The 14,218-nt window shown below is 37.0% G+C and overlaps 1 protein-coding gene across 1 annotated transcript in view; it reads right to left on the bottom strand.

Moving 5' to 3' along the window:
- TENM2 (teneurin transmembrane protein 2) overlaps positions 1-14,218 on the bottom strand; it is a 905,304-nt gene that overhangs the window by 822,668 nt on the left and 68,418 nt on the right. Inside the window, exon 2 of the mRNA XM_040630317.1 lies at positions 5,743-6,018. Within this exon, the coding sequence (XP_040486251.1) occupies positions 5,743-6,018 (276 nt within the window). The remainder of the gene's footprint in view (positions 1-5,742; positions 6,019-14,218) is intronic.

Raw genomic sequence — 14,218 nt, forward strand, 5'->3', positions numbered from 1 at the left:
GAGTTTAGGGAAAGTGGGAAGGACAATTTTCAAGGTAGTTCTTTTGGCTAGCACTAAATAATACTCAACATTAAATCACAAGTAACATTTTTACCTGTAGGGATGAGTATATATACCTAATACCTACATATTGGCAATTTCTATCCTCCTTACAAATCTATTACTTGAACTTTTCTCCTTCCCCTCACTGTGTCCCAGGTTCAGCACAGGTAAATGGAATGTCTCATTATTCTCGAGCGTCTTCACCACCTCTTTAGCTTCGTATTTGATTTTGTGCAGGTTCATCCGGATGCAGTTGCCCACAGACAACTTATACTATCAACTTCCTTAGCTTTCACTCATTTTATTTACAGCTTTAATACTTGATTGCGTCTCTCCCCAAAATTTAAATTTAATTTGATTCTTGACAAAAGACAGCTAAACTAAAAAGTGACTGAACAAGAAGCAAAAAAAGCAAAGAGTTTTCTGAGTGAAGAGGCTTCTAATGGTGAAGTGACAAAAACAGTTTGCCTCTCACCCGGTTACTGCCTTTGCTGCTTAACTGAAGTGAAAGTACAGATATCAGGAACGCAGCAGCTTAAAACCGAATGATTATCCACCAAGCCCAATGTCTCCCCGAAGGCCTAGAGATTACACATGTAATAATCAGGCTGCCCTTGCCAAAAGTAAGGCTTAGTGCTTCATTTTATTTATTGTATTTATTGAAAGGAGCCATTCCTTGATAGCCCCCGGGAGCATTAACAAACATGAAAGAAACCACCAAAGGAAAGAAAGAAATATATAAATAACTAAAAACCATGCCCCTAAAGTTTATAATCTGGAACATGCAGTATTGACACTCTTTCAAGTCATCTGTTCTACTTTCAAGTAATGTGAGCATTGCTTTCATTTGCCAAAAACCTAAACCTCTAAAGTCTCGCACAGGTCCCTTTGCAAAACATCTGTCCTTCCACTTCTTCCTAATGTACCAAGCCAAGTGCCAATGTGACATTCCCAAATTCTGCGTCTGGTTCTGTATTATTATCAGCTGTATTTTAGCATTGAAATGATCGTATATTTAAGACTCTCATTAATAAAACTTTTGTAAAATAAGGTACCTCTATAGCCTCTAATATCTGAACTTCTAGGGAATTGAGCCGTTATTAAAATCATATCATCCTTTCATTTAGAAATAGACAAGGCTGAGAACCTTCTGAGGGGTGATTTTTTTTCCTCTCATGTCTTTAACTTTTCGATCCATGATGATTCACTTGACATTCCTTACGAATATTGCTCTTTCAAATTTGCAAGTATAAAAAAATAAAACTTAAAGATACCGTTCGAAATAATTGTCATCAAAATGGATTTAAAGTTTGTTTTGTTTTCTTCCATGTTTTTTGTTTTGTTTTGTTTTGATTTTAAGGAATCAAGACGATATTTTCTTTCCATGAAGTTTTTTCCATAACGTTTGGCTGGAAAAGAAATCACCCCTGTATCAACATCAAAGTACAATCGAGTATTACTGATTTCTGTAGCTTGTTTACTATTCTTATTTCTGACTTTAAGAGCAAAATTATGAGCCCTTGGCTATAATTATCTGGTGCTTATAGTAAGTCTTTATATCTGTTCCAGGCATTCTCTGTAAATTTTACATGTGAGATGATGGGAAGAAGAAAGGAGTAGAGTGGATTATAAAACAAAATAAACTTCAGAGTATGTAAGTATAATAGAGTGGGTCAGAAATAGAAACCCACCATCAGGTTTTGGATGTGCTTATTTACAGAGCACTCTAACGAATTTATTGAGGGGTTGCTTTTTGAAGAGAAAGGAAGAAGACTTGAGAAACTCACCTCACACGACAAATAAATGAATGCAATGTGGTTGGTGGCAATAACCTATAGATATCATCCCTGGTATTAAGGAAAATCCTTCCTTCCCTCAGAGTTCATTCCTCATACCTCAATTAACATGCAATGAGTACCTGGGTCTGTTCTAGCCCTCCTCAAGAAGCAGAAACACTGCAGACCTCAGCCAAGAGAACTCGCAGTCTAATAGAATCTATGTTCCACAAATACACTTTAAACAAATCCATTATGTGCCAAGAGCCAGCTTGTTTTATAAATGCATTTTGTGAAATGCAATGAAATTAACCCAACATTTATAATTTCAACCTCAAAGTACATTATGAGAATTATAAATTTCCCAATTGACAAGAGATGAAAATGAACATTGTCCTTCTTTACTTTGGGTAAAAGCAGAGAGGGTAAGGGAAGGCTGATTTTCTTCTTTAACCAAGGCCAGATTTAGTTTTCTATAATTTCTCGCTCTCTATTCTATAGAAAAGCTTCTTTTCTTTGTGTTTTCTTTTTTTTTTCCTTTCTGTACTTCTAATAAAATAACTAAAACTAGAATTATGTTGAGAAAAAAAAAAAAACACTCAAGGATATTTTAAGTCCCCAAGGTGAAGAAACCGCCTAAGGGAGTCAAGAGTACATAGACCAGATTTTTTACAGTGTGTGCTATTCTGCATTTTTAAAGAGGCAATTAGTTATTCTTGTGTATTAGTGACTGCCCCATTTTCTCCATAACTCAGGTGATACAAAGGGCCTCAGAGAGGACATATTTTAAGTAGGACATTTATTACCCCAAAAAAGGGATGATTCTAATTTAAAGTCACTGAGGAAGCTCTTTCTATAGATGTAGTCAAATTACACAGCAGAAAAAACCTGGCCTAGCTGTTCTCAACTCTCATTGCCATTTCTACCTAAGCCATCTTTAACTTAAAGATAGAGTTAAACGACCTGATAAAACCACTTGAACCTGAGAGTTGTATTTATTTAAAGCAAGCAAAGCCAGCACAATGTTGATTTGGTGGTCATGCATACAGTGAGTGTGAGATGCGGAGCCGTGAAGGGGGGGAAAAAAGGATACTTCTATCAGGTGTTCAGTGTGATGGGACTTTCAAGTTCCGAGTAGGTCATCTGTGTCCCAGGAGCATGCTTTCATTACATGAGTCTGAGGGCTGGACACATGTTTCACACCATAGAAAGATAATCTGGTTTTTGAGATCTGTCTTCACATTCTAACTTTGCTTAGCAAAACCACAACTGGAATGTTTTAAGGGCAATTTTGAATAAGCACTGTAAAAATCAAGTACCCCAAAATCCCACCATAAACATGAAATGAAAATATCTGGGATACAGAGAAAAGATGCATTTTATGAGCACCTATCTTTAAAATCTAAAATTGAATCGGAGAGCTTCTTTCTCAAAGTATAGATTCTTTAACTTCCTCTTCAAGAGAGGCATACGGAAAAGGTTATTGATTGGGTTCCGAAGGACAGAGCGTTTATTATGGAGGAAGCCATCGCAGGGTACGAGTGTGAGAAATTAATGATAGCTTTGTAAGGGTCCATGCTGTGGTGTGGAACCAGTGGGGCAACTGTCAATCTATATGATAATACACTCCCAAACTTCATAAAATCAGTGATGTGAAAATGCATTGATTTCTTTGTGAGCTACACTGAATTTGTCAAAGAGAAAGAGCAAGAAGTTTGCTGAAGTTAACACCTCGGCCTGCAGAGTGGCTCACGCCTCATGCCTCACTTTTTATTTGCTTAAAGAGTTTATGATGGGACGTGTCGAATTTCTTATTTCTATTCTTGGCCCCAAAGGAGGAGAGAACAAGCATTATGTGCATCTTCTGACCATGTGGAATACTGAAACATTTAAAAAAGAGAAAAGGAAATACATTTTATCTGAACATTTTAAAATAACCAGCTAGGGCCGAAGCTTGAACTCTGGCTTCCTTACCTCCTTCATGCTCTGCCCGATGTAGGCACAAAAGAGTTGCTCAGTACTTCCAAGTACAGACTTCCTGATGCAATTCTGACTGCCTTCTAACTAGCGTTACAGGAAAAAATCGAGACACTACATTTAAGGGTTTATTTCCTATCCATACATCAGGACTTATACAGACTGCTCAGAGGTGAAAGTTGTTCAAGTATGATGTTTTAAAAATCATATTGGAAAAAAGAGATACTACTTTTGGTCGACCAAATACATCATTCATTACGAAATTCTCCTATCCATAACAGTTCTAGGTGAATTCAAGGCAAGCTTTTTTTGCTCCCTTTGCCTCACTGGTAAACTCTCCTTATCAGTTAAGGTTTTAAGATGTATATAGGTTTAAAAAGAGAGGGTGGGGATTCCATCACTTTGCATAAATTGCATATAGATGGTTCCCATGAGACCAGTGAGAATGCCACCATGGAAGATTTGCCAAAACACCTTGTTTAAAATGTGCCATAAATTCTTGGATTGCAAGTGATTTTATTTATTAGGCAATCATACTGCCTCCACTTAAATAGTATCCGACACACTCGCAGTTGAAAAAGTACATCAGTAAATGGATTCAATGTATGCCTTTATGAAAACTTCTAAAAGTAATTTCCTATCAAATAAGTACCTTAGAGTGTTGAATGTGCCAAGTGTCAGAATTTTGTTAAAATTCAAAAGGAGTCAAGTGCAGGTTTTTTCCTTGAGAGTACACCTTGATTAGCTGCATGAACGGAGGCATAAGTAAGACACATCTCCTTGTCCCCACAGTAGAATAAATTATTGCAGAATTAAATACAAATTTAAATTCCACAAAGTGACATCTTTTTGGATGTATGCGACTTACCCAGGAAATGATGTATTTTCAACACAGTTTTGAGATTAAATGATATTTAGCTATGCTTTTGCATTCACAACAAGCTGTCCGCCTGCAAATTTCTTCTTCTTTTTTTAAATGCAAGAAAATACTTAAAGCTGCTCTACTAGAAGTTTATAATATTTTATATAAACATTCTTAACTGATCTGTGTGTAAACATTTTAATGGCAATTCTTTCAGCAAACACACAATATAGTCCCAACAAACCACACAGCATTTGATGTTTTCTTCATAAATCAGCTGTACCTAATGCAATTTATCTTTTAAAAGATGTTTTTGACTAAACACAGTTCTGAGTCGCTAAGAAATCCACAAATAAGCACCTTATCTCTTTAATGACTTGCTTAGGCTTCCCTATATTTACTGCTTAATGATCGGAAGCATTTAATTTTCAAAGTTTCATTAAAACCCATCTACAAAGCTGATGGATAAGCAATAGTGATTTGTGATGGAAGATGTGGGAAGCCATTAACCTACATAGGTACCAAGGAGAAAAGTAAACAGAGAAGAGAATACTTTTTTTGAAGACAAGTCTCTTCCTATTTGTCATTATTAAACTCCAGAGCATCTGTTCCAGGTTTGATCTTCAATACGGATATGAGGCATTGCCGCCTGGAAATGAAAGTCTAAGATAAGGTAGGATTCTTAAGAGATCTTCATGAAAAAAAAAAACTACCCCAGGTTGCCACTTACTGGGAAGGGGAAATCAATACGAAGACCTAGAAACTTGTGGCGAGAGGACATTTTCTAGGTATGGGTCAGAGTTTATCAAGTTGCCTCTTTTGCAATGTAATTTACTTGCTAATAAGACCAACTGACTATACCTGAATACTGTGTTATCGTCAAAATGTGATTTTAAAATTCTCTCCTCATTTCTTGTGTGCTTGAGGTTTGCCGGTTTATTTTTCCCGAGCTCGGAGTGGGTAGACAAGGTCGATTTAAAAGAAAATGAATGGTTTTATACTCCTCTTTATTAAAAAAACAGGCATCCCAAACGCCACACTGCGCCGTACCCAGAACATGAAAAGGTATTTAAGAAGCAGGCCTACCGTTCTCATCATCTGACTTATTTTCGTTGTCAGAATCGGTCAAAGTAAGGGCTGAGTTCTCACGACTGGACAGGCCGGAACTGCGTCTGGATTTTATCCCTCTCCCCCACAGTCTGATGGCGTGTTCTGGAGACATCCCTCCCTCCGTGTCGGAGTCGGCGTCAGACCCTGTGCTCAGAGAGTAGCCCTGGTGAAGGATCCCCATGTCAGAACAGTAGCCACTTCGGTGCGGGGAGGCCTCACAGATTCCCAGTTCCGCAAGGGTGAAGTTAGTTCCTAAGGTGACAGCAACAGAGAGACTGATTACAAATTGTGAAATGCCTTACAAAGTGGAAATTTATTCTTACAAAGAGCAGACAGGTGTTTTTCCCATCCAAAAAAAAAAAAAAAATCTACCAGATTCCATGGTATACAGGAATATATGAGCAAGAGTATTTAGGATATTGGGGTAAATTTGCGAGCAAAAAAGTAAACATCTAAGATTAATTTTAACCCTATGCCAGAATGCTCCAATTTTGTTTCAAAAATGTTACAGCGTTTACTGTTGTCTAGGTAGCACATGTAGCTGAAAAAACATAGAATTTATAATAATAGCTAACATATACCAAGCGCTTACTTTGCTCTGGGCATCTTTTGTTTGGCAACTTCTATCTTACGTTTTTAAGTTTTATAACAACTTTATGAAGAAGATAATATTATTGTAATCATTTTGTAAGGAAACTGAGGAACAGAGGAACAGAGAATTTAAGTGACTTACCCAAGGTCACACATCTAGATTGGAGCAAAACATGGATCTGATCCTTGAGCAGTCTGTCTTCATGTCAAAGAACCTTAATCCTCCAATAAGTGTGAGTGGTGGCCAGGAGACCTGGGTACCGGTCCCAGCTTCCCACTGGTAAGTCTCATTGTGGCAAGTCTCTTACTCCTTGAGCCCCAGTTTTCTCATCTGTAAAATCTGGGTATTAATCTATTAAATTCCTCTCAGGATCACTGTGTATCTTCTTTGTGATAATATACACCAAACTTTTTTTTAATAAACTATGTAATGTATTATTTAATTCAGCATCCTAGGGATGAAGAGTCAGTCCTTATGTTTTTAAATGATATCAAACAATGTCTCCAACTTAAAACCACAAGTAGGTTTCACCTCTGGAGAGTGAATGGGTGCACAAATGGGAAACAGAAGGGAACAGGCATTTACTGACCATTTATCTGTTACCATGTGTTTGGCATGGACAGTTTAAAGGTTTTAAATCTGATTTAAATATCATCATAGCCCAGCAGTTTGGGCGTTGACCGTTCCCAAGGTCACGCCTAGGCAAGTGGCAGATCCAGGATACACCTCTAATCTGCAGATTCCCAGTATCTGCTCATTTTACAGTGTGAAATGGTCTCGATCAAAAACCAGCCTGGAAACATTTTGGCACAGTGAACACTCTATCTATCTGGGTGCTTTACCCTTACAGCTTCTTACAAGACATTTTAAGCTTTTGATGCAAATTAGATGAAATCATGTGGTACATTCTATTTACTGACATATAAAGCTGATTTTTTTTTTTTTGTCTTTAACCAAGTTATAGACAATCGGGAAAATGCAGTTCCATATTATTAGTGAGGAAAGCATTACAAATAACATGAACCCCATGGTTTACTTTGTATATGTTGTTTATATTAGGGCCATTCCCTATCAATCATATCTCCAAACTTACGATATAATATAACTACTCTATGATACTCCACATACATGGCATCATTTCTCAGGTTTTATTTTAAAAAATGTTAAGCAGCTGTTTTTATTAACGTAGTGTGTCTTTAATTTGTAATAGACACGTATTTTTATTCTGAGGTTTTACTTTCCAACTTCGCTACACGTTGAAGTTGCACAGCCTTTAGTTGGCTGTGTAAATGGATCAAACCCATTTTATACATAATTGCCTCTGCAGAGTGAAACCTACTCATTGGAGAGCTAACCCAAGCAAAACTTCCTGTGGGTTGGGGTGATTTCCTGCTCACTGTGCAGGGAAGAAAGAAGTCCTCACTGCCACCTGCGTGGTCCTAAGCACTGTTATTTATTCCCTGTGCACATTTTATCATGTTGTCCGAGATCCCTCGCCCATGTACTATGTTCCAGTTTACATTCTTGGTAAGTAGGTATTGTCTCATAATTATACACTGAAGTAAATAGTTTCAGTAGTCTATACAATGAAAGTTAAGTTTGTACATGTCTGATGTTACAATACTTTTCTATTTTTGTTTTCTCAGTATTAAGTAAATGAAAAGAGTCACTTAATATAAGCATTCTCCCATCTTGTTTTCAGAGCTCATGTTTGCTCTGGACGGGCATGAAATACAATGCTTCCTTTTCCTACAATAAATGAAAACAAGTCAAACTAAAGCACACATGTTCTTATTCCACATGCAGGAATGTTTAGCTATATGATTCCATTTGAAATGGAGTGTGTATGTATTGAGGCAACTTTCCTGATGGTTTTCCCACATCTCATTATCTGGAACTAGCTTCAAAGACCTCCTCAGGAAAAGAGAAACATCTGTGTGAGGAAAGGAAGCCTCAGTTTTCAGAACATCCCGTGTGCTTTTTACTCTGGGTACTTGAAGTAACAGGCCTAGGGCACGGAAAGCCATGGAATAAATACAGTCTCCCTGCTTGGGTTATCAAATTTACTTGATGTTACAAAACTAAAATACTATTTCTTTCTGTTAGAACTTGAGATCATAATAAATCAGTTAAAATTTGCACAACTTTTAAAGTAGCCACAAATGTTAGGAAACAGTGTACTTTAAGACTTTCAACTTTAAACTGATAGCCCCATAAGCCATAAACAAGCAACATTATAAAGAAAATTAGAAATAAGGTACTGAATTCACCAGGAAAAAGTAACTATGTTCACACTGGTTTATAGGAAGCCAGGTTTTCGTCTAAATTCAGAACAGTTTCCTCAAAAATACTACCTTCTAAACTCCTCATCTTCATCTTCCAATAGGACCAATGTTCCCCAATGCTACCTGTTCCTCATAATTCCTAGTTTGGTACCTTTTGTCCTCAACTAACTCAAAGAATAGGAATCTTATCCTAAGTATCTGGGACAGATTCTGTCTGGCTCAAGGCTTTTCCAAGTTTGATGGCTTAACATATGAAGCTGGTAAGTCACATACACAGTAGAAAGGAAAAACGGATCTATCATTTATTAAATCATTCAACAAATATTTATCGTTCCTAGTTCTGTGCTAGGCATTGGGGATATAACAGTGAGCCTTATAAAAATGGAGCCCATGACATTTACAGTCTAATCGGGAAAGAGACATTAATCAAAGAGTCCCATAAACAAAGTACAATTTATACAGTGATAAATACTATATAGGAAAAGGACAAGGAGCCATGAAAGGTCATCTAGTGGTCCAACTGTTCATCCTTTCACAGCTTGGCCAGAAGATGTTCATCTAGTGGTAGATTCACTACTTGGAGGGACTATGAATTTACTCCAGGAAGTTATCAGGCCCCTTTAATTTGCTCTTACCATACTGCTCCCAAACATCCCCCTTCATACATTGATTTCAGACAAACATTTTTCACATAGTTCATCTTACAGTACAAAAGCCTCATGTCATACTCTTCTGCTCAGAATGTAAACAGCATAGGGGAATTTTAATACCATGTCAACTTATTGTTTTGCACTTACTTTGCTCATTGATGGAAGGTTGATTTTGCTTTAATTCATCTTGTGTAATTATGTCTTTATTAAGCTCCATGGCAGCTTTGAATGGAAGAGAGAGACTAGTCATTGTGTGATTCTCCGAGCTAAGATTTCTAGTGGAAAGCAGTCAACATTTCTTTCCTTCTTTACTTTCTTGCAGAAAGAGTCATCATATTCCAGTATTCATGAAACATATGTTTACCTTCTAGCTGCCTCCAGTCTCTCTGATACCATATTAAAGTGGATGTGGACGATGTCTCAAACTCATTTCATCTCAGGTATGTGTTTTATGGTCGCTGCCAATAAGTTGCCCAGTGTGGCCCCACGCTATATTATCAAGGCCAAAGTCACAATTTTTATTTTAAAAAATCCATATTTATATCACGGAATTTTAGTATAATTTAGGGTGTCGGGAGAGAACATTAATGTCTAAAAATTGTTAGGTGATCAGGATAGCAGAACACAAGTGTTTAAAAATAATTATCTTGGTAGGTTTCTTTGTCTTTAAGTCATCTTTGTCTTGACCATAACTTCAGTGTATAACCAAGATCGTCTTCAGAACTTTGAGATACATTTTGCAAGAGATATCAAAAATCAGCCCTTGACCAACTGGTTTTGTCTGGGGACACAATTCAAAGGAAAGATATGGCAGCGTATTGTGATCATGGCTTTATCTTCTAAGTTTTTACCAACTTCTCACACTTTGAAATAACCTTTAACTAGGAGAAGCACATATGTCGCTAAGTCAGAATTATCATGTCATGGTAATACCAGGGAATACAAATAGCACTGGAAATGTCAGCATTTGAACAGATTTTCTACTATGAGGGCAGGAAGATAAAAGTTAACTGTAGTAATAGGGGAGTACAATATAGAAAACTTGTATTACCTAAATGTTCAATACACAAGTCCCCAGAATTTAAGAGATGAAATTCTACACACAGGAGCAAAAGTTGCTACAACGTGGAAACGGTCACTAAAGATCACTTATAAAATTAATCCCTGCCATCCCCACCCACTTACTCCTAGTATCTCTTCTCATATCAACCACCCTGTCAACATCTGTATCATTAGTTCGTTGCTGATAACAGAAAGAATATGGTGCCAACGTGAGTTTAAGTTGTAAAGCTTGTGAAGACGCAGATTTCTGTGCAGTCAATACAAGGGATACTAAGAAACACTAGGGTCATAAGCAATGCCGCATGATTACCATGATCTAACCGAATTAACCCGTGAACAAGAAAAAACAAACAAACAAATGGAAATGCATGTTGGCATGATGATGGTTTCTTCAAAAGATGACTTGACAGACTTCTGGTTTTGGATCAAGATAGAATTCCCCATGTCTCTCTACTTGTCTCACTAAGTACAGCTAACCCCCCTGAACAGTACATAGAAAAACTATATAGAAAGAGTTTAAAAGGGATCTAAAGAAGACAGACCTATGAGGATCATGGGACCTGAGGAAGGACATGGCTGTTGCTTTATATATCCCAGACCTGGTGTTAGAGAAATCTGCAAATTAGAAACACCAGTGGAAGCAGGCAAAACAAGCCCAGAGTAAAGCCTGCTGTAAGTGAAGGGTCCTCCCTTACCTCCACAAACACCTTAGGGTGGAATCAAGTGATAAAGCAGAATCTCATCCTCATCCAACAGGAATGAGGCCCCCCAGACACCCCACAGGAAGGGGTCATTGGTGGCCATAAGGTGATCCTGGACTTCCATCCCCACCCAATGGTAATGAAGCACCCCTTCCTCTCCCTGATGGTGTCAGAGAAGAATTAATGTTAAATCTAAGTTTACCACCACTGAAGGATTCACGGGGGAACTGTAAAGAGGTGCGCCTCTCCCTCTCAACCAGGTTGGGATCTGCAGAGTCCTAGTGAAAAGTCTCAAATCCCTACTTGGCTCAGCAGCAAGAGAGCATCTCTTCCCAATCCCACCCCCGCCCCCCACCCCCACCCCCACCCCAGCCCTGCTTTGTCAAAGTAGGCCAAGTGAGGAACTTGGACTTTCACCTCCACCTGGCAGTCAAGCCTCAGTGTCCCATTTTTCCCACTGGCTTGGTGTCAGAGGAGGCCTGCTGAAACAGAAGATTCAAATAAGTTCCAGAGTTTCAAAACAGAATATTTCAAATAGCCAGGATACAATAAAAAAAAAAATCACTCATCATACCAAGAATCAGGAAAATCTCAACTTGAATGAGAACTGATAATTATTTAAATAAAAGGTTAGTGAATAGTCCTTAGGAAGATTAATGAATTCATCCATTTTTTTTTTGAAAAATACAACTCTCTGTGATCATGCTGTAAAATTCAAATATAAAGTGAAGGATGTATTATACATCCATGCAATTTTGCCATAAAATGTATATTATGCCTTTCACAAAAATTGTTATTCTTTATCCTTTTGAATAATTACAGCATTGTTGGAATAATGAATTGTATTAAACATAAAATAAAATATACTCTTGATAATCAATTTTCTTTTTTGAAGATAAAGTTGCAATTAATTATTTTTACGATTTGATATGAAATACTGGTTCTTTTTTTAGCATTGATTCCATTTTTAAGTGGCCTTTTTCTAGCGTCATTTATTCTAAGACAAAGAGAATCTGTTGTAAATAAACATGGGTCACGTTTCTTAATCAAATGTTAGAGTCTACATTTTCAAGTCAGAAATGAGTACGAACTCCAAATTTTCCAGCAAGTATTTAAGAAAATGATATAAATTATAACGTTATAGTTCTTTTTTTATCACAGGGAGTAATTTGATCTGATACCCTAAGTTTTTGCAGCAGAAAATTACCAAGAAAAATATGGCAATTACAAGTGGTAACAGTTAATTTTTATTTTTGATTAATCGAAAATGTACCACCAAATTATATTTAATATCAATACCTTATTTTGAAATTTGAGAAATTATTGATATGTACAAGCTACACAAAATAATCACCCAAAATTTACCAATATTATCTAAAATATGATTTTCAAGCAATCTAAAATCTACATATCTATAAATGCATTGATAATTTTGAAAACCACTGAAGAAACTACTTATGAATTCTAATGTTTTATGCTTGTGTATACTAAAATTCTTCACATAAACTCCTTAATGCCCTTCTAAAGTTCATCTGATTTTACATAGTCAGATATTTTCCCAAATGTTGACAAAACTGTTCATGAAAAATCCTGTGGCTTAAAACTACAGAGAAGATGTATGTGCATTATTGTTCATAAAAATTTAAGCCAAATATTTATATTTCAAAATTCACTTTAAGAATAATTTTCTTATATGTATAGCTCCTAAAATGTTAATATTTTGATATTTCTAAACTTCCAGATTATTTTAAACTCTACCTAAATGTGTGACATGTCACAACTTTCACAATTCTTAAATAGAATCATTCCAGCGTAAATAAACACATTCTGAATCAAGGAAACATCAAAATGGCTAGTGACGACAGGAGAGTTTCCAATATCCTTGGTTTCTCTGTAGGCTTTATGACTTCAAAGAGAAAGGTGAATGTGGCATTCTCCTCTGATATGGTGGCATTTTCACTGTTCCAGCCTGAACAAAGCCCGATTTGGAAAACCCAAAGCAGCCACAACAAAAGGTTCTGATGAACAACTGCCAGTTCCTAAATAGAAATGAAATACCCAGTAACCTAGCTAGCTGGAGATTCTTTTCTGCTGATGAAAATTTCAACAAGAAAAAATTGAATTCTGGTTAAAAAAACTATACTTATCAGTTACCCTATGTAACAGCATTACCAAGGGGTAGAGTTATCTGACCATGTGAGACTCTGCCACTTCAAACAAAATTTTTTTTGGATAGAAAAAATAAAAGGACAATAGTGAGTTAGCTGCAACAGTCTAGCTGTCCTATGTTTGGGAACAACTACTAGATTAGCATACATTTATTGAAGTCTTCCCAGTGTGGCAGGGGCACTGTTCTAAATGCTTTCATGTGCAGTTTTCAAATTAATGAGGACGACAGCCCTGTAAGTGTTAACTATATAGGCTAGGGTTAAAGTGCGAATTCCAGAGTCTGTTTTAAAAATCCTTGACCATAGGGGCACCTGGGTGGCACAGCGGTTAAGCGTCTGCCTTTGGCTCAGGGCGTGATCCGGCGTTATGGGATCGAGCCCCACATCAGGCTCCTCTGCTGTGAGCCTGCTTCTTCCTCTCCCACTCCCCCTGCTTGTGTTCCCTCTCTCGCTGGCTGTCTCTCTGTCACATAAAAAATAAAATCTTTAAAAAAAAAAATCCTTGACCATAAATTCTTAGAATTATTTCTTCTGATGAATCTCCACTTACTCATTTATAAAATAAACATAAAAATAGCACCCACCTTGTGGGAAAAAGACAGTCTCTTCAATAAATGGTGCTGGGAAAATTGGACAGCTACATGCAAAAGAATGAAACTTGACCACTATCTCACACCATACACAAAAATAAACTCCAAATGGATGAAAGACCTCGATGTGAGACAGGAATCCATCAAAATTCTAGAGGAGAACATAGGCAGCAACCTCTACGACATCAGCCAAAGCAACCTTTTTCATGACACATCCCCAAAGGCAAGAGAAACAAAAGATAAAATGAATTTATGGGACTTCATCAAGATTAAAAGTTTCTGCACATCCAAGGAAACAGTCAGAAAAACTAAGAGGCAGCCCACGGAATGGGAGAATATATTTGCAAATGACACTACAGATAAAGGACTGGTATCCAAGATCTACAAAGAACTTCTCAAACTCA

The sequence above is a fragment of the Ursus maritimus genome, unplaced genomic scaffold (assembly GCF_017311325.1).
Source record: "Ursus maritimus isolate PB19 unplaced genomic scaffold, ASM1731132v1 scaffold_15, whole genome shotgun sequence".
Taxonomy (NCBI): Eukaryota; Metazoa; Chordata; class Mammalia; order Carnivora; family Ursidae; genus Ursus; species Ursus maritimus.